This window comes from Dissoconium aciculare (genome assembly GCF_010015565.1).
Source record: "Dissoconium aciculare CBS 342.82 unplaced genomic scaffold K489scaffold_2, whole genome shotgun sequence".
Taxonomy (NCBI): domain Eukaryota; kingdom Fungi; phylum Ascomycota; class Dothideomycetes; order Mycosphaerellales; family Dissoconiaceae; genus Dissoconium; species Dissoconium aciculare.
The window spans coordinates 1,548,800-1,569,077 of NW_022984952.1; the positions used below are offsets into that span (position 1 = coordinate 1,548,800).

A 20,278-nucleotide genomic window follows, 5' to 3' on the forward strand; every position below is an offset into this window, starting at 1 on the left:
TCTCGCCGCGGATGCGTCATTTAAATGATTGATGGTGAAATGTATAGGGGCGGATGAACCAACAAGCCAATATTCTGGAAACGCCCGGGCATGGATTATTTCCTTGAACGAGCAATTTCTGAGGAACGTCTTGGTGGTGATGAATCCAGACTGATCCGGATAGCCCGGAGAACCAGCCAGTCCATAACTCGCGTCTTCTTCCCTGCAGAACGCCCAGTAGGACTAAAGTAAGCCCGATTTCACAAGTGAATATACCTCACATCTCTTTGTCAGAGAGGTATGTGATAAAATATCACGCGACGGCGGCTTCGCTTCCCTTTACTCATTGTGATCTACCCTCCAGCAGAAGTGGGGAAATAATACAAGGCGACAAGCGTGCCACATAATGTTTACATTCGAAAGGTCAAGCATGGAATGATTATTATTACAGTACTTCGAGCGGTGGCCGATTGCAGCACTCATTGATGACTCCGCAAGCTGCACACACACTCTCTCCCATCACGCACCACTCATGCATACCTGCACCGCGACACCTGCAACCTTCCACCAACACACACGGCGCTGCCGATGGGAATACACTAAGCGACCCGGTGCGGAGGTACAGAAGTACCACGTCTTGTCCATGACCAGGCCAAGTCGAAGATCAAACATACGCCAAGAATCAACCCTCGGGGGCGTTCGCCATCCCACGAGCCTCGTACCATTCCAAGGTTTATTCTCACACATGTACTGCAGGTTGATTGCGAGGGTTCATGACGAAACCCAAAAACTCGTACTCCTAAACCGCATGAACATGAAAATGCTCATCTAGTCATATTGCTATTGTTGTCGTCGATTGAATTTCTCTCGGTGCATGGCTCTAACAAAATCTTATCTCACGGGTCAGCACCTAAAATCTAGCCCTGAGAGTTTCGGAGAGAGCAAGAATTTCGCCATCAGCATCAACCTCACCACATTCATCAGCTTATTATTGCTGCGGCGCAGCGTCCACCCTCCTCCTGCTCTCGACGGGAGTATCACCGGGCTGTATTCTTTCATTCATTATGCCACCGCCACCGCCTATGTCGCAGTGGGTTTGCGCCATTACCAGAGCCTTGACCACATTCGTCTACTGCTCCCGTAGCGTGAATTGACTTTTTTCCCGCTTGAACGTCCATGCCGCGAGTGTCGCGTGGTCCGAAGATCGGCTGCTTCCATTTCCATTCTAGTAGCCCTTCTATGTTCTCACATCGTACAAGTCTGCATGTAACTTCAGACACTAAGCGGCACCTCGAGAGATCTTAGTGCGTTCGAGTATTGGTTCCTATGGACTCGCCAATCGAAGGTCGTTGACGCCAAGTCCGCCTACCCTTGCTGCATGCGACCATCCTCGCGTGCGCGGGCTGATATCCTGCGAGCACGTCAACCATGCTACCACGTCTGGGCCACCTCGGACTGCTACTTGTCGGCGCCTCCCGTTGTAGTTACCACCATCACACTCTCGAGAGAGCTTTTCTCTGCCGGCTGCGATGCCTCAAGTCGCCCTGTCCGATCAATCAAGCAATGCAAGTCTTGGTCTCGAGCACTTGGTGGCTAGAGCAAGACCGCCTCGCATTTCCTCGCATCTAGCTGTGCCACCTTGATCCGCGAGTATATATGCCAGGCATGGCCGCCAGCTCGATGCGATCATGTTGGGCTGATCTCACTTTGTCTTGTGTCAACTTCTACTGCTTGTCTTCTGTCGGACAGGCGTAGATCTTCATTACCATGACCGACCACTACGAGAAGAAGAAAGACTTCGGAGTCTCTACTCAAGTCACTGATACTCCGCCGACCTACGATGGCAGCGATATTGAGCGCGTGCAGTCAGGCACGGTCCGTGACCAGACTCATCGTAGCTTGAAAGCTCGTCACTTGCAACTGATTGGTATTGGCGGCACCATCGGAACAGGTTCGGACGATGTACAACTCCATTCTCACTGTTATGCCTGCTCACCTTATCCCAGCGCTCTACGTTCAGATCGGTCGAGGTCTGCTCAACGGTGGACCCGGTAGTCTTTTGATCGCGTTCGCTTTCTGGTATGCTTGTAAGGTTCGATTACCCGGACAGCGAATTTGCTAACCAGACCGATAGGTGCTCTGTAATCCTCGCTGTCACCATGTGCATGGCCGAGATGGTCACATATCTGCCCATTTCCTCGCCATTCATCCGATTCGCTGATCGCTATGTTCACCCCTCGTTTGGGTTCGCCGCCGGATGGAACTTTTTCGTTTTCGAGGCGATTCTGGTGCCATTCGAGATTACAGCATGTGAGTCACAGAACTAGCAAGAGCACTCGTAACTTTGCACAGTCCTAATGTCAGTGCAGGCAATGTTATAATCCGCTACTGGCCAGGAGCGGAGTCCGTTCCGACCGGTGCCATCGTCGCCATTGTCATCGCACTTTATGCAGCGATCAATGTGGTCAGTGTGAAGTGGTATGGCGAGACTGAATTCTGGGCAGCCTTGGGTAAAGTAATACTCATAGGTGAGTCTGCTGAAAAGCTTGCTTGTTCGACGCATGGTTTCTGACTCGTGGCGACAGTCGGCCTGATCATCTGGACTTTCATCTCTATGCTCGGCGGCAATCCACTCGGCGACAGGTGAGGCGTCCTTTTGTCCACTTCCCCACATTGGACTTGAAGAAGCCACATTCCACGCTAGTGAATTCCTGCTGACTAATACACCAGGTACGGCTTTCGGTACTGGCAAGAACCCGGATCCTTCAAGACATTATACTACGATGGCCAACTCGGATACTTCCTGGGCTTTCTACAGTGCTTGATCCAAGCAAGTTTCGTGATTGCGGGGCCTGATTATGTGTCAATGAGCGCAGGAGAATCCGTCAATCCTCGGAAAGTGATGCCGAAGGCCTTCAATGGTGTCTTCTATCGATTAACAGCCTTTTTCGTTCTCGGCGCCCTTTGCGTAGGCATCAATGTCCCTTACAACGACCCGACATTGATTGCCGCGTTCCGAGACGGCAAGCCTGGCGCTGGATCAAGTCCTTATACTATTGCGATGTTACGGCTCAAGATCCAGGTCTTGCCCGATATCATAAATGTCCTTGTGCTTCTCTCGGCATTCTCGGCCGGCAACAGCTACATGTACTGTGCATCCCGAAGTCTCTTCGGGCTAGCATTGGACGGCAAAGCTCCGAAGATCTTCGCCCGCACGAACCGAGCCGGCGTGCCGATCTATTCGGTCGTGCTCGTGCTACTCATCTCTTTACTAGCATTCCTCTCGGTCAGTAAGGGCTCTCAGAAGGTCCTAACCTGGTTCATCAGCTTGATCACGGCATCGCAGTTGATCAACTTCAGTGTGATGTGCACTACCTTCTTGTTCTGGATGCGGGCTTTGAAGGCCCAGGGAGTTCCACGCGAGTCCTTACCTTACCGATCTTGGTTTCAACCTTATGCAGCCTGGTATGGTCTGTTCTGGACATTCATCATGACTTTCGTCGGAGGCTACACTGTCTTCCTACCTACCTTCTGGGCTGTCGAGGATTTCATCTTCAGCTACTTCATGGTCGGCCTCTTTCCGGTTCTGTTCATCGGATGGTCCTTGATCAAGAAGGCCAAGATGCGCAAGCCCGAGGAAGTCGATCTCAAGGGCGAAGTCGAAGAAATCGAGGAGGTAAGACAACTCAAATGCACATGTACATGAAAGAACTATCATGCTGACTTTATCTTCAGTATACCCGGAACTACGTCCAGCCGCCGTACAGGAACGCGTTCGACAAGTGGTTCAACATAATTTTCGGCGCCTAAGCGTCGGAAGGTAAGGGACGTTTCGAAGATACCATATATATGATTTATGAGACCCACACGCGCCTTGCCCAATGCACCAGATCGTTTCGTGATCTCCACGAGGACCATTTCCATGGTCTTCAACCATACCGTGTCGATGGTTTCGTATTTTGCTCCTGCTTCCTGTTCATCATCGACCGCCACATCGTCGTGAGATATGGGCTCGCTGACTCGCTCGACGACGTACATCTTCTTTCCATCTAGATGTAAAGACGCCGACGGTTCGCAACGTTGTACACATGACAAGATATTCGGTAGGTCGCAAGATTCGATCGAAACAAATCCGTACCCCATCCTCGCAGGGCTTCATTTTTGAATACAGCTCGAAACCACAACATCCAAAAGGGGTAGGACAATTCATCAACTTTTGGACGCAGTATAATATGATCAACGACTCGAGGTCTCTCAAACAGCTACAATGATCGTGACCATATTCGAATAGTCGCATTGTTTCGCTTCGCAGTACATACACCAGTACTAGGTAGGCATGCTTGCGCAAATCATGTCACACATTCTCACGATGCGAAACTCCCTCATTTCTTACCTTGTGATATTTTCCCGCACATGAAGAGAGACCAACTATAGAACGAGGTAGAGCTCTCATCGTGTAATATCCATCACATGTGTGAATTGCGAAGTGTGAGCTGAGGTTTAAAATGGATCGCCAAACAAGGGATTGATTTCGGCCCGCAACGCGGACCCGTTAACGGATTTCGGAGACAGCCCCAAGGGAATCGGCCCGATGGCTCGATGCAAAAAGCTGGCTAGCTCGCGCATGTTGAATTAGTAACCGGGAAAGAAGATATCAAAATAGTTCTCTGATCGTTCCGTCCAATTTGACCATTTCCTGTGATAAGCCATGGTGAATGGCGAATGAAAGGACAACATCTGCGACGGATTTCACAAGCACGAGCATGTTTATGTTTCCGCTAATGGTTGCCCGCGACACATCTTCTGCATCTTCACCAATGTCGGTGAAAACGAGTGTCCCTCGTGATCATCTCTTCCTCGACCTTTTGAGATCGTGGTTCTACTTGATGGTGTGGAGTTTTCTATGAGAAGCCTGTCTGTTGAAGATCAAGGTAGTGAAACTATGATATGATGCGTGCGCGTGTGTGTGTGTGTGGGTCGGCCAGCATAGATTGGCACATTCTTGAAAGACTCTACTGCATTGGACCAGCAAGTGACATGTGCAAGAGTGCGTTCTCATCATTCCTCCACACCTTTGCAAAACCTTTATATTGCGCGCAGCTTTCATCAATATCTCCGACAGCGCCTTGCGACACGATGGCGGGGACTCTCTAGAAGTATCTACCTGGAGTCATGGAGTCCTGGAACGCTGGGTATGACAAGGCCCATGATTTGTTCGACGAGGAGAAGTATCCCGACGTGATCAAGCTCCTGAAGGAATTTCTATCAGACCTAGGGTGCCCTAAGTATTTGATGCCAGGTTTATGGTGCTTCTCGCCTGCACTCTAGATAATTAGCAGGACAAATTCGTGTACCTAGAAACAGCAGACGATCTCTGTGCGAAAATGCGCAGGCTGACTTCTCTCGGGAACAGTGAGCTTGATGATACTTTAGCATCCTTGCGCAGGGACGTTGATGGTACACGTCGCCTGCTGATGGAGGAATGGCCTGGGTCGGATGCTGACAATGTCGACAACGAAGATGACGGGGAGGAAGAGGCCTCCAGCGAAAGTCTGACGACTCCGCTGAAATGTTAAGGAAAACTTGCAAGGGAAAAGCAAAGGATTCATTCCAACCGGAGAAGATCATGATTGAAAGGGCTGAGTGGGACGCTTTCAAATCTGAACACGATGCTGTGAGAGTAGATATTGCTGAATTGAAGTCTCTCACGAAGCAGCGGTACCCAAAGCAAGAGCTGCTTCATGGATCCCAGGATAGGCGGAACATCGAGACGCCGGATACCAAGACATGGTCCAGACAATCTGTTAAGGAGACTACTGCAAAGTCTCAATATTATCGCTCTGCCCAAAATCGCAGTGCGTTTTACATTCTGATTATTGCTAAAGTGTGTCCAATTGTGGGCTGGTTTGGTCTTCATTCGAGCTGTCACAGAATATCTGCCGCTCTACAAACGCGATCTGTCAAACAATAAACCTCACCCTCCACCTCGGCTCCAAGTGTCGTCGTAGCAGCACGATCTCGACCAGTAGGGCACGCGGATTCAGCGAATCGTTCAAAAAGGCGCGAGTGCAATAATGTGCCCAGAGTCCGAGTTGGGAATAGAACAGGTAGAGAGAAGCAGTTTTCACGGCAAGTAGCAACTCAATTGTCGTTTCGTACGACGTGTAGACTTGACATTGTGTAGTTGAGCAAATTCTGCGTATCAGGCGGATTTCATCTTGTCAATCAATTACGAAGTTGCAATCATATACTGGCGCGCCTCGGAGCCATTGTCCGCCGTAGGTTTCGCTTCTCTTCGGTCTCTTCAAAACCCGGCAAAAGTCCCTCTTCCCTGAGATCAGCGAGGTACTTCTTACCGAATTGGTATCCCACCTGATAGATTTCGTCAAATTTCCCAAAGTCCAAGGTACCATACGCCTCGATCGGAGGGCGCATGTAGTGGCAGCCTGGAATGTTCTTCGCACGCTCAAGGTTGTCAACGGAGCTCACGTATGCCAACCTCGCCTGGATTTCCGCCAGAGTCGGCGGATTAGGATGGGAGGAGAATGGGTTCCAGCGGTTTATGGATGCCCAGAATCCCGACAGACTGTCGCCGTAGTCTTGTGGGCTGTCGTCGTCTACTGCGCCGACGTCAACGGCGAAGATTCGATCAGCACCCAATGTACGCATATGCGAGACTGTTAGGTTGTCCGTGTAGCCACCGTCAAGCAGCATGTGGCCTTCATCGCACATGGGCGGCAACAAACCAGCCAGGGACATGGATGCACGAACGTACCGCCAGACATATCCACTCGTATGAATTTCTGGTCGTGAGTTCGAGATGTTGGTCGAATTGCAGTAGAATTCCAGCCAAAAATCCTCGATCTGGCTATCGCCGAAGATCTTGAAGATGCCACGATTGAATTCGTGGCCAGTAGTGTACGAAGCTGATGGGTATGTGAGATCCAGAGCGAAGCGCCAAGCACTGCCCATACGTCCGGAAAACCTTTTGACTCGGCCGTACATGGGAACGACATCCGCGTCTTGTGCATAAACCGCTCCGACGAATGCACCAATCGAAGTGCCTCCAATGATGTCAATCGGCAATCCAGCTTCTTCCAGTGCTCGAATGATGCCGACATGGGCAAGGCCTCTGGCACCACCACCGCCAAGAACAAGACCAACAGATTTGCCGCAAAGCCTTCTAGCCAGACGATGAAAATCACCTTTGAAAGGCGTTTCAGATGAGTACAGTGGTGTTTGCCGGACTCTTCGAGAAGTATATTTGTGAATCTCAGCTTGCAGCACCTGGACGCGTTGCTTTAAGACGTCCCCAAAATTATTCGGCTGTTGACTGGCAGGCTCGGGTGCTGATCTAACGGCCAGATGAACATGGTGGTGCCCTCCGTTGATCCAGGGACGATTCTTCAACCAGGCCCGTGTTATGCCCGAGGGACAATATCGCTCAGCATGCAAAAGGACCAACTCCTTGCGGGCGGTGGTCTTGGTCGTGAGCAAAAATCTCTCATACTCACCAATCGCAGGCGAACCGTCTGCTAGCCCGACGAGGTAGATGCAATCGGCTTGATTGATGCAAGTTTGAGTCCACGGAGATTTCACAGTTGTGTCGGCGACATAGAGAACCAAACCGTAACGTTCTTCCAGATCAGCGAGGTACTGGGAAAGCTTCAGCTTTCCGATCTTACTGTAGGCGTGCCGTCCTAAGTGATTTAAAATGGTGGACTGAGTGAGTACCGCCACGCCGCTTGGTGTACCGACTTGGTTCAGAGCGTTTTGAAGCTTATGACCAAAATCGACAACTGGGACGCCAGCTGAACAAGGTATGATCGCAACAGTGCGTAAATTGAGGTTAGATCTTCCACCGGAGCGAGAGTAAGCCATTCTACTGTCATGGGTTTTCTCGTTGAACGACGTGTCAAGCAAAGTTCTCATCCGAGACGCGATGATCTTGGATATCTTGATAGTGATGCCTGGGTGTTCTTGAGCAAGGCTGTTGAATAAAGCCTTTGGGAATTTGGCAAGTTCAGTGTCTCGAATGGCATGGAGCGTTGCCTGGCGGGTCGTTTCTGTTAATACTTCCAATTCACCCACACTCTCTCCTTGTCCATATTCCCCAATAACTCTCATGGACCCATTGTCTTCTTCTTGGATAGCTCTCAACCGGCCATTTAGTACGATATAAATGGCATCACTTTCCTGTTCCTGGTGGTAAATGGCTTGCCCGGCGCTGACCTGGACCCACTCAAGAGCAAAGTCGATGTGTTGGATCAGTCGTGGGAGCAGACTCGTCAGACGTTTTGCCATCGTGAGCAAGACAATAGGATATCTTTCAACGATCTTCTCCACAGCGGTCCGTGGAAGGAAACCAACATAAACATCGGTCTGAGCCCTGACGTCAATGAAAGACCGGTACGAGGACACAGCACCAAGATACCCGGCTATTCCTCCCGGTTTGATCAGGAACAGGCTTTTCCGTGCCTGACCCGTCCGCCTTCGTCGATGATGTTCCTTTCCTGCTGATTTCGGTCGTTTATTGTCTGGGGTTCGGCCTCTGTTGCTGAATGCTGGCAGGCGGATGGCATCATCGTCGTCGTCGGGCTGCTCCATTGTTCCGAGGATGTTCGATCGAGCCTCGTGTTCATCGACCGAGGCGCTGACATCCAGGAAACCGTCAATTACATAATAAAGCCCTGGATTTCGCTCGCCTTCTTCGATCAAGACCGAGCCCTTAGGGAAGAAGACAATCTCTATTTCATTCTTTAGATCTTCGAGAATGTTGGCCGAGCCGCCAAAGCTGAAGGCAGATACAGAAGCAGCAGATTCCGCATCATCCATATATCCTTCAAAAGGGTCTAGGAACCCAAAGGCATTGTTAAATACTGCACTTTGCCGCTTAGAATCATAAGACACGAGACGAGGCGATTGAGCGACGGACTCGGGACGTCGTCCTGAGTCTTTGCCATTCCGCAATCCGATGGCCTTTGTCATACATTCCATAATAGACTCCCTGAACAACAAGTCTTCGTCCATAGACTCTTGTCGATGTATCGTGGCCCTGGGGCTATTTCGTGGCTCGAACGGATCCCGTTGCTTGTGGCTTGCTGGGCTGAGGGCATCACCAGCATGTAGAGACTTTGGAGCCGAGTAGGGCTGCGAAAAGCTTCCCGGTTGACTGCGGCGGCCAGGTGCTCGAGCAGTGTGCATATTCGTAAGCAGATCGCCAGGACTGATGCCATTACGTTCTGTGTACATGTCAGCAATCGCCAGCGACCCATGACGCGCAGCGAATCGAGCCTGTATCGCAGCGTCGCGCTTGACTGTGCTTGTTGTTCGTCTTCGGGACGCGACCTGCGGATTATGTAATGCGATGCCTTTCATGCCATTTTCGGGTCCGATACGTTCGTGCTCTTGGCGAAATTTATCCTTTAGACGCTCCAAAGGCTGACCACGAAGGAAGTCTGGAAGATCGTAGCACGTATAGCGATCCATCAGACGTTCCGTACGTAAGACTTCGCTCGTCAAGCCGAGGTAGGCGTGAGCAGTTGCGAGTGTCACGCGCTGCAGGCGAGTGAGAATCACATGGACAATGTCGGCAGTGGCCTTCGGGAACATCTTAGTAATGCGATGAAAGGCACTTGCGGGGATGATTGCAATTGTTGTATCTACAGTAGCCCGAGCCACAATGTCTGGATGTGCAGAAGCTTGCTGTTTGAGCTTAGACTGTCGATAGCTACTGCTCCGCGAGAAACCTGGGCCTCTGCTCGGATGGAGATGTGATGGTTCTGCACCAGAGTCTAACGCCAAAGGGGGAGGATCTCTCATAACATTGCCCGAAACTGTCAGTGCCATATTTGAGGAAGCTCGGTGCCGTGATGATGGACGTGATGTCCATGTCGCCGGGCTGTTGGCACCAGACTCATTGGCGAAATCTTCGTCGACTGAATGGGCATGACGAGGACGCTGCCGATTTGATGGACTGGGACCTTGAGTCGTGACGGAATCGTCCTCCTCGTGGTACCGCAGCTTGACGTTGTCTGTGAACAAGGCTAGGATTGAGAATAAGGATGACATTGGAGCACCATTCTTCACTTCAGTTAGAAGCTGATAATTGCGATTGCTCTGGGACTTCTCGTCGTGTATCTCGTCCTCTACAAAGTTTGGCTCGGCGAAGGCATCTGCATCGCTGGATCGATTTGACTTGACGAAAATTTGCACCAGCCCGTCCACAACCAAGCAAAACCCCTTTTCTTCCTCCAACAGCAAAGTTTCACCTGCGATGAGCTTTCGGGTTTGCATAGATCTAGTCAACTCGTGGAAGACTTGTCGTTCCAGATATCCGAAAACTTTGATTGCCGAGAGGAACTCATCAAAGTAATTCGCCAGGCCAGGCTTGGAGTCTGTTTCCTGAGAGTCTGGGAAGACTTCGACTTCGGGATCCTTACGCTGCGGCTCCGGAGGGAGGCGAGCGTACATGTTGAGGAACCGGTACCTGACGAACCAGCTCACGGCCGAGGCGAAGACCAATAACAACAATAGAAGGGTCGTCATGTTCATAGTGAAAGTCAGACTGGTCGACAAAAACGAAAATAGCCATGTCGGCAGCGTTAAGGTCACGAAAGAGACTGTCCAATATAGCAAACTTGGGACCACTGTGAAGATACCCAAGAACAGGCCAGCGATCATGCCGAGAAGATTTCGTGATGAATGTTTAGCACCACCCGGAAACTGTGTAGGAATCGAAGTGTCGACAAGCTCGACTGCTGCGCCGGTGAGGTTGACATGATTGCCGACCATGGTCTTGCTTTCTGCACGTGGCAGCAGAGACCGTTCGAGCTGCACGTTGCTATAGTGGCAGTATGCGCGGATGACGAAGACGAATCAAAGGCAAAACGTGCACATTTGTTAGGTCTCGGTAGCGCCGGAAAAGAAGCTGTCGGGCTAGTATCTTTTTGCTGCGGTCACGTCCTCTCCACTCGACTTTTTGCGTGTCACGGATTGATCCGGACAAGAATATCTCCAAAGCTTCAAATCAACAATCGTTGTTCATAATGGCATGTCGAGTGCCCACGCCGGATTCTGTCTGTTCAAGGAGGTTTTGCACAATCAATAGACTGCGTTTTTGTGGCTATTGACCAACGATGATGCATGCCAGTCCACCTACATAGGGCTAGAAACCAATTTTGACATTACATAAGCTCGGGCCGAAGGTCGATCCGGAGCACGGCCCGAGTCTCCCATACACAACCAAAATGCTGAGACGAACGACGCGGAACTATTTACGCGCATGCAAGACGCGATCTTTGGAAGCTAGCTGGACTCCTACGACAGACTTCTGAGGCCGACACGCTGCAAATTGCCAGGACACTTCATTCAGCTGCATCTCCCTGCGCAAAGCAACCATGGCATCCGCGCAAAGACAAGTTGTTCATCAGGACTATATTGCGCGCGTGAGATATTCCAATGCGCTCCCACCTCCACCAAACCCTCCGAAACTTCTGGATATACCAGGCACAGGTCTCGCAGGCGGACAGTACACCAGTGCAGGCTATGCATCTCGGCTTGCAAGAGAGCAGCCGCTGAACATCGAGGCCGATGCAGAACTTGGGATGCCCATTGACCTCATTGGGCTTCCTGGAGTATTTGAAGGATCAGAGGCTGGTTAGTGAAAATGGCATAAAAACTTTGAGTACATACTAAATGGTTGCAGCGATTTTGGCTAGACCCGGTGCTCAAGTGACACACCCTGCAGACAAGGCACTCCTGAAACCACTTTCCGCGCTGAGCAAACCCATCGCAGCACATACTGTGTCCTTCCTTCGGAGAACGGAGTACACAGCTACGCAGAACATTCAACATTTTTCATCGTCCACCGCTAAGGACCTTAATCGAGCACGCGAGGATGTAAGACGTCGGAGGCAGGATGAGAACAAGGAGGATCCCATCAATATCATGCGAAACATCATCAAAGGCTTCGATATTGCATATCCGAAGGACGCATACAAGGGCGAGGACAACACAACGAATTTACGAGGTGCGCAACCTACAGCAGACGACCTGAAGGGTTGGGCGAAGCCGGTTCATCCGACGAACCCAAGGCTGAAGCTTCTGGAATCGTATCCTGTCCTCCCTGATTTGGATGCAATTCCGACGACAGGCTTCTATATAGTCATGAAGCTCAGCACGAATCCACTGATCTCGGGTGCGAAGAATGACGAGCGACTGAATGCGGCCATTCTCAGGCCCGTGAACGATGCCAAAGCCGAGAGTGAATATCAACAGAAACTCGCCGAGTGGAACCCTGATTCGACAAATCCCGAGCCCATTCGCGAGTACGACTATGATTACTTCATCCCTGCCGAAGAGTCATCTGTTCGTGGTATCAAGCGCAAATTTGACGTGAACGATCACGAAAATGAGGATCCAGAGCTATACACGGCAGACCTTGGCGACGGCTTGCGCGCTTTCAAGTACAGTCGTGTGCGTACCTACGAGACTCAAAACCAACACGGTGACGCACAAAACTTCTACAACGACTCTGTCGCACTGGCTCTGCACGATCCAGAGGAGGCAGGCAACGCGAACCCAGGAGCGAAAAAGCGACTCCAAAAAGGTGCCTATATCTATCCGATTGTACAACGAACTTCGTTGAGGCCGAAGCGTGGCAATCCGCGAATGTTGGCATCAGGCGAAGAACAAAAGGTGGACGAATTGAATGTCACAATCACGGAAATGGACGAAGCTTCACGGGCATCACAGCAAGAGAGACGAGCCGCATTAGATCCAAACGCTGTCCCTGTTGCTGCTGCCGGATGAAGACGCTCGCAAGTCGCTGAAATCGAGGACAATTTGCCTCACAGCAGGGCCTGCTGACCGCACACTACACGAAACTTTCGGATCGTTCGTCAAGGACCCATATTCAGTGCTCTGCAACAAATCTTTGCCAGGGCATCGCGTAGATTGTGTTCGCGCAATCCCAGTCAAGCTAGGTCTTGGCCGAGACTCTCAGACTAGCAGCAGTAGGCTGCTGGCGCAGGGGATGTAGTTGCGAGGTCTGTGGCAACATGTGTCAAATTTACACACAATTGAGGCAGGATTCCGTGCAAGAGTGGGGCTGACCGGGAGAGAGGAGCGCGAATATGTAATGTATCGGTGGGATCTAATCAGCATCGGACGCGAAGTTCATGATCAAGCTGCGCTGGATCAACAATGTGTTTGTACGCCGACACAGCTCAAATTCGATGATACCGCTTGCCCAACACCGCTTGTGATGTCCCCGGCCTTGTGGCGCTCGTGAATAGCATTTCTCGCGTCCAACGTATCGTCAGGTAATGCCAATCATTCATGGGCAACCAAATGGATCGTCCCTGACTTGATCAATCCGCCTTGGCCGCTTTCGGCGGGTACGTCTTGCCGCCAGAGGTGACTTTGGGCGCACAGGTGCAGCGCTCAGAAATAGCGACGTCGTCCATCACGGTGCCGATATGCTGCTCGCGCGAAATGAGCCTTAGCTTCACACTCTAGTATATAGTGCAATGTATATATTTGACGACTTCAAACCTGCATCAGGAATCGGAGGTGAACTGTCTCATGCACTGACCTGTCCACATCCCCACCATGACTTCTTGCCTGGAACTTTGGTAAGTGATGGGATCGATCGCGGGGAATTGATACGTTACGTGGGTTGTCAGAACGTACTGCACGTCGCGCAAGTCGCTGCTTTGCACATCTTGTGATTTCGACTCGGAAAGGAGTATGTGGAAGAGATTTGTTAGTTCTTGGAAGCCAGGTGGTCGTACGTGGTGTCGTTATCGGAGGCGAAAATCATACATGACGGCACCTTCCAGGATATCTTCAAGTGAGCTACAAAATCTCAACTCAGGGTTCCGGAATCGCGTGTCGCACGCCTCTAGTAGATATGCAGTCATCGCTCTATGAGACCGCTGTTTGGAGATAGTGCTCAATCTCAAATTCCCTTGCAGCTCTGTCTACAGTAAGAAGTCTACTCATTGCAAAATGAATGTGTGCCATGGATACGAATGTTCCTGTTGAAAAGTCGGGTGTCAATTCTTGGGAGAACTATACGACAATTATGCTCTGTTCTGTGGCAACCACTGGATTGTTGGATTGACAACAGCCAGCGGCTGCAACCAACACCTCTCATTTGCAATCAATAACACTTTTTCGCGACCCAGCTGGACCTGTGAGCGTTAGGTTAAAAGTGGTGGATATTAGCAATACGCAGGATTAGTGGCTAATCAATACATTGATGCGAATTGATGGGTTTACTCAATATATCGATGTAAATTGATGTGGTCCCATCGAATTGCTATCGAAATGCTAATACGCACTATTTCACGGTTACAAGCCTCAATCCAGCCACTTCAAGTTGCTAGATGTGTTGGATTGCAGATCACCACTATCAACAGCTAGTCCACAAGACATCGAAGTGAGGTGATCAGAGTCGGGATGCATTTAAGAGAAAAAAGAGATCTTTTGGTTTGGTAAATGTGTCTTTCACACAGAAGTATCTAGGGTATCTTAGGTATTCTTCCTCAAAACACACGTTTCTGAAGGCCGCACTAGGAATTACAGGATGGCGCACATAGACCCATGGGCAAGAAGAATCTGCCATGATCAGGCCAAACTAATCTACAAGTTGATGCAAGATAAAAACGAAATAAGGGATCCGCTGCAAGACGCCACCCGTATGCAATTATGCAATGCTGATGATATAGTTTCATCGAGTTTCACCGTCTTCCCTCTTCTTCTCGTCACCTGATTTGGTATCACCAGATCCGCCGAATGGACCGTAGCTGAAATCGGGCGTCGTCTTCGTGGATTGGCTTGGAGGCTTGCCGCCTGCCTGCTCGATCGGATCACCCTCTACGATGATCTCCTGGTCTTTCTTGGTGTTGGGGTGTACCTCGATCCGAGCATCGCGGGACAAGTCGCTCTTGGAACGATCACGCTGGAAACGTAAGCTTTCGTTGCCCTGTCGATCTGCTGGAGACCAGCCACCGCCAATGGAGCTCGCAATGATACCGGCCATGGCAGCACCGGCAAGTGCCGAATTGGACCTCGAGCGACCACGTTTGTGGCGACGGCTCTCAGGCGTCAATGGCGCAGGAGAATGGCTCTTGTCATCTTCGGCCTCGTTGGTCGGTGTCCGAGGAATGGTGGAACTGGCACGGCTGCGACTAGGACTCCGGCTGGCCAAAAAGGCTTCCTTTGGATGAGCGAGAGTGAATTTGAGGTTGTTGAGACGGCCTCCCTTGTACTTCTTGAGCCAAGCCAATTCTTCCTTGATCTCGACCAAAGCAGCGTTGAATTCGAAAGGATTCTCCTCATCAGTGACAACAATCTTACTCTTGTCTCGCGTGAGCATGTCCCGCAAGAATTTTGGCACAAGCTGCTTGGCTAGCTCGTCTGGCACAAGACGGATCACAACGCCGATTGGGATGGAAATAGCTCCCAACACAATGGCGACAGCCCACTGGTCTCCGAATTGATATTGCGCTTGGAACGCCTCCCAGCCTCCAAAGAATATGATGATAACTTGGCCACCCACCATGACGAAGAAGATGCCAATGAAGAACAAATTCTTTTCCAGGCCCTCAAAGATGTTGAAGCGGTTATCAAGGCGGCGGTTGTTGAGAGCATTGAAAATCTGCATCCAGACAAAGGTGTTGAATACCAGAGTCGCGTGTTGCTTGAGCTCTTCTTCCGTACCATACTGAAAGATAGTAGGGCCGGCGAAATACAGAACAAGCGTGATTGTCAATTGATAGATGGCTTGACCGATGATCATCTTCCACATGGTGACCGAGATGAGAGGCGCTGACTTCGGGTCAGGCTTGCGATTGAGGATCTTTCGGCTTGGGGGGTCGGTTGCCAGGGCGAGAGCGGCCATGGTGTCCATAATGAGGTTGACCCACAAGAGCTGCACAGCCGATAGAACTGATGTCTCATTCGCGCTTGAAACAGCGGAGATGAACGCCAAGAGCACTGCAGTAATGTTGACAGTGATTTGGAACTGCAAGAACTTTCTGACAGCATCGTTCACGGCACGGCCCCACATCAAAGCGTTCACGATGGACGCGAAATTGTCATCCATGAGAATAATATCAGAGGCTTCCTTTGCGACCTCTGTGCCGGCAATGTTCATCGAGAATCCCACGTCAGCAGCCTTGAGAGCTGGGGCATCGTTGGTACCATCACCAGTGACAGCCACAGTCTCGCCCATCTCCTTGAGGCGTTTGACTAGAGTACGTTTGTCATCGGGAGAAGAGCGCGCGAGAACTTGAAGTTTGGGGATGATAGCCTTCTGTTCGGCCTTGCTCATTTTGCGGAACTCAGGACCTTCGAGGGCAACACCACCGGCAGTAAAGATACCGCACTCCGTGGCGATAGCCTTCGCAGTGATGATGTTGTCGCCGGTAACCATGCGTGGGAACACTCCAGCTGTGATCATGTCTTTAACAGCCTCCTTCACACCAGGGCGGAGAGGATCTTGAATACCGACGACCCCAACGAAGATCATCTGCTTGAAGATGTCGTCGAACGAGGCCTGTGAGGGGTCATCTTCCACCTTCCGAATACCCTTCGGTGGCCACGACTCCGAATCAAAGTCCCTGTACAACAAGCCAATGGTCCGCAGCGAGCGGGACGCATAAGCGTTGATGAGAGACTCGAGTGTAGCCTTGGTATCGGTGTTTAATGCGACTCCAGAGATGTCCTTTGTAGGATCGCTGATGATCTGTGAGCTTTGACGGAGCATGATTTCGCTAGCACCCTTGACGATCAAACGGTATCCTTTGGTTTCGCGGTTTTTGATGACCATGCCCATGCACTTACGGCTGGAGTCGAATGGTATCATCTGGACGATTTCGGCGTTGTCCCGTTCGAGTTGGACCTTTTCCATGGCGAGGAACTCCTTCGCGAAGTCGAGAAGGGCCGTCTCGGTCTTGGATCCAATGAAGATTTGCTTGCCGTTCTCTTCCTTTTCAAATGCGGTGGAGTTGATGGCAATACTCTCTTTCAACAAAGTCTTCACAGATGGTGCAAGAGTTGCGACACATTCTTTTGTCTGCTGAGCATCGATCTCATCGACAGGAGCAGTGTTCTTGGTTGATGCGTCCTCAGCACCAACTTGGTCGCGAAATCTACTAGACGTCCCAATAGAACCAGCAACGACTGTCATGACATTCTGAGTGAGAGTGCCTGTCTTGTCCGAGCATACCGTAGTGGCATTTCCCATGGTCTCGCAAGAGCGAAGTACGCGTACCAAATTTCTGTCCTTGAGCATTCGTCTGGTGGCGTAGGCCAAAGCCAATGTGACGGCGAGCGGCAGCCCTTCGGGGACTGCGACGACAATGATCGTGATGGCCACAATAAGAATATTCAGGAACTGTCGCCCCTTCTGCTCTGGGGTCCGCGGCGGCATGCCCGGATCATCGTGACGAAGCCCGGCCAGAAATTTGATGAATAGAATGACGAAGAGCAAGATGGCAGCAGCACTACCAATCTTGGCAATATATTCGGCGAGTTTGTTCAATTTGCTTTGCAGCGGAGTCATGTCGTTGCTGTCCTGCAGCGTAAGCATGGTTTTGCCGTAGGAAGAGTTGACACCGACAGCAGTGACCATCATGCGACCGACACCCTCTGTCACTTTGCCACCGGAGATCATGAACGGATCCATCTTTCTGAGATTGCCATTCTTTTCCATGGCAGCGAAGACTTCATCGCCTGGGGTCTTCTTCAAGAGGTCGGATTCACCGGTTGCGGAGGATTCGTCGCACTTGACTCCGTGTCCAGAGATGAGGATGCCGTCGACTGGCAAGACATCACCGGATGCGATGAGGAGTACATCTCCGACAACAAGGTCATACACATTGAGTTCCTCGGTATTGCCAGATCGTACGACGTTGACATTGCGGTCGGCCTTCTTCTTGTTCAGTTTTGCGAATTGTAGTTCCTTTTGCCAGTCATTGATCGCGCCCACGAGGACGACAACAATAATGGCAATGATAATGGCCACACCTTCGATCCATTCGACACCGCCTTCCGATAGTGCCTGGTACAGACCGACGGCTAACGCAACCACAGCGGCCACAGTCAACACAATCAAGACTTTGTCGTTGTACGCAAGCCACATGAGCTGAAAGATGCTCTTGGCCTTCTTCTCGGGCAATCTGTTATCTTGGAAAATTCGAATGCGATCGTTGAAGCTTTTGATCGTAGCGGGAGAGGAAGCAGATGGTGCGGAAACACCGAATTCTGATGACTTGACAAAGGGACTTGATCCAGTAGCGTCTTCAAAGGTGACCTGCCCTTCAAGATGCTGCTCGTCAATGCTCAGACCTGCATTGCGATCGCTTCGCAAACCTTTCTCAATTCCGCTGAGACCGCCGAGAGCATGGAAGGCGCCCAAGCTTTTAGGATTGAATAATTTTCCCAATTCTCCGGGGGTGAATGCGAATGGATTGTTCTCGCGGACGAAGTCTTTCTCTGTGCCGGGGTCCGGTTTGAGGGCTTCTTCGTCAGGCAGGATGGCAGGCTCGTTATGGTGCGGCCCAGTGTTCAGATCGTTAAACTTGCTTGCAGGGAGGTCATCGCCAAACTTCTGGACGTTGACATGAGTGAAATCCGATCCGATGGCAGTCTCGACCTCGGAGTCGATGCTAGCACCTCGGCTTCGCGCATTTGGAACAGCGAGGAAACTTTGCTGGTTGCCCCAATTTGGTGATGACACGTTATGAGGGCTCGTAGGCCTTGACTCTCGGCTGTCGAAGCTTGTCGTCCCACGAACCTCGGTGGGTGAGTGCGTCATTGACGATGGCTGTAACCGTGGAGACTTATCACCTTGCATTGATCGTCCGTCGTCTGAGAGTTGATCAAGTTCGTGATCAGCACCTGGAGCTGCGTTAAGATTGTTGTCGCCAGCTGCGGTATCGATTGTAATTGTAGGCGCACGAGGTCTTCGATTAGGACCTGCATGCTGCTGAGAAGGCAAGCCGCCCTCAAGCGTTGAAGGATCGGTGTCTGTCATATTGTGACCGGTGAGTGGAGCCTGCAGAAAGCCTTTCCCTAATGCTTATCCGGGACATATAAAGGAGTGGATCAAGGCCACTGCGCGTCGAAAGGCGTGGCGACTGAGTAGACTGGCAACGTAGTAATGCACGTTTGAGGCTGTGTAGTGATCGCCTGAGCAGGAAGGTCGCTTGTATGAATTATGTAATGGCCAGAGTGCCAAGGCATATAGAGATGCTATGAGAGAGCGAGCCACGGGTTCGTTGGGATGATGAAGCTGAGGCGAAGTGGATTGCTCGCAGCTGCCTTCAAGCTGCACGACAGTGACTGCTAGTCGTGAAAGGTGAGTTCCAAGGTTGTTGCCGAAGGGATAAACCTAAGCCACAACAAGTACGCAGACGTCAAGTGCGGACAATAACCAAGGCAGTGGCTATCAGAATGCAAAGCGGTTAGAAGAGCTCAGGCCGGAATGCTAAGAGTCTTAGCGACTTGGTTTAATCTCTGGAGAAGCGTATCAAGAAACAGACAAGTCCAGTCCGGGGTGTGTCCTCGGATGGGTTTCTTTTCGTCGTGATGTAACGAAGGGAAAGAGATGATCGGTCACAAATTGAGATTGAGCAGCCGCCCTCACCACAATGAGAATGAGTGACCAAAGTAAAACACGGGTGGCGGGCCGGATGAATTTGTGGATCAAACCCGGACGTTGTGCTGTACAATGTGTTCACGACGGGGCTGCTGATTCGCAATCGCCACGCGAATGTCTAGGCGAGTATGCCAGAGGCGAATTGATCGTTTTCTTGAGGACGACGAGTTGGACAATTACCTAGGAATGAAAACGGAATCACGATTCATGACCACGGGCGCGACCAGCGTATTGATCGGCCTAGCCCATCGTTTACTGCACATTTTAAATCCGACGTCTTGGAGTCGACCAATAACAAGCCTGGGGAAATGATGTCGATGGCCGCCCTACATGGCGCTAAATTGCACAGCCCCAACGCCTCCAAACCTTCAAACACCTGCACCTGCATTTTCGGGAATTGGCTGTGTGGGACGAGCGGGTCTCTAATGATGGACGCAGGCAATATATATTCATGGATCGCACACTTCCGAAATGAGAGCAGAAAAGCCGGACATGCTTGGCTCTGGGCGGGAGTTCACAGGCGTCTGACTTGTGGTGATGCTGTAGCAACAACACGATCATGATGCATCGCCGCTACACCCCAATAGAGCACCACCATCGTCATCGCCGACGTCTCAATCATTTCGC

The 20,278-nt window shown here is 51.0% G+C and overlaps 5 protein-coding genes across 5 annotated transcripts; 3 read left to right on the forward strand and 2 right to left on the reverse strand.

Annotated features, from left to right (window-relative positions):
- Positions 1–1,661: 1,661 nt before the first annotated feature.
- On the forward strand, positions 1,662–3,874 carry K489DRAFT_114333 (uncharacterized protein). The gene is made up of 7 exons (XM_033598920.1): positions 1,662–1,930; positions 1,986–2,058; positions 2,114–2,289; positions 2,349–2,507; positions 2,565–2,622; positions 2,710–3,655; positions 3,715–3,874. Exons 1-7 carry the CDS (start codon positions 1,747–1,749, stop codon positions 3,787–3,789), a joined length of 1,671 nt encoding a protein of 556 aa, XP_033463417.1. The 5' UTR covers positions 1,662–1,746; the 3' UTR covers positions 3,790–3,874.
- Positions 3,875–5,548: 1,674 nt separating this feature from the next.
- On the forward strand, positions 5,549–5,950 carry K489DRAFT_367602 (uncharacterized protein; the record flags this gene model as incomplete). Its single annotated transcript, XM_033602872.1, has 1 exon — positions 5,549–5,950. One exon carries the CDS (start codon positions 5,549–5,551, stop codon positions 5,948–5,950), a length of 402 nt encoding a protein of 133 aa, XP_033463418.1.
- Positions 5,951–6,222: 272 nt separating this feature from the next.
- On the reverse strand, positions 6,223–10,662 carry K489DRAFT_386735 (patatin-domain-containing protein; the record flags this gene model as incomplete). The annotated part of the gene is made up of 1 exon (XM_033606253.1): positions 6,223–10,662. One exon carries the CDS (start codon positions 10,660–10,662, stop codon positions 6,223–6,225), a length of 4,440 nt encoding a protein of 1,479 aa, XP_033463419.1.
- Positions 10,663–11,378: 716 nt separating this feature from the next.
- On the forward strand, positions 11,379–12,792 carry K489DRAFT_407129 (Paf1 complex protein; the record flags this gene model as incomplete). Its single annotated transcript, XM_033607333.1, has 2 exons — positions 11,379–11,637; positions 11,687–12,792. 2 exons carry the CDS (start codon positions 11,379–11,381, stop codon positions 12,790–12,792), a joined length of 1,365 nt encoding a protein of 454 aa, XP_033463420.1.
- Positions 12,793–13,352: 560 nt separating this feature from the next.
- Positions 13,353–19,027, reverse strand: K489DRAFT_386755 (calcium-translocating P-type ATPase; the record flags this gene model as incomplete). Its single annotated transcript, XM_033606256.1, has 4 exons — positions 13,353–13,402; positions 14,770–15,646; positions 15,674–17,878; positions 17,900–19,027. 4 exons carry the CDS (start codon positions 19,025–19,027, stop codon positions 13,353–13,355), a joined length of 4,260 nt encoding a protein of 1,419 aa, XP_033463421.1.
- Positions 19,028–20,278: the final 1,251 nt, after the last annotated feature.

Bases quoted from the DNA above. Each gene is read 5' to 3' on its own strand.
- K489DRAFT_114333 (XM_033598920.1), top strand. From the start codon at position 1,747: ATGACCGACCACTACGAGAAGAAGAAAGACTTCGGAGTCTCTACTCAA. The intron at 1,931-1,985 runs GTTCGGACGATG...ACCTTATCCCAG, and splicing joins TGGCGGCACCATCGGAACAG to CGCTCTACGTTCAGATCGGT. The intron at 2,059-2,113 runs GTATGCTTGTAA...CCAGACCGATAG, and splicing joins TTGATCGCGTTCGCTTTCTG to GTGCTCTGTAATCCTCGCTG.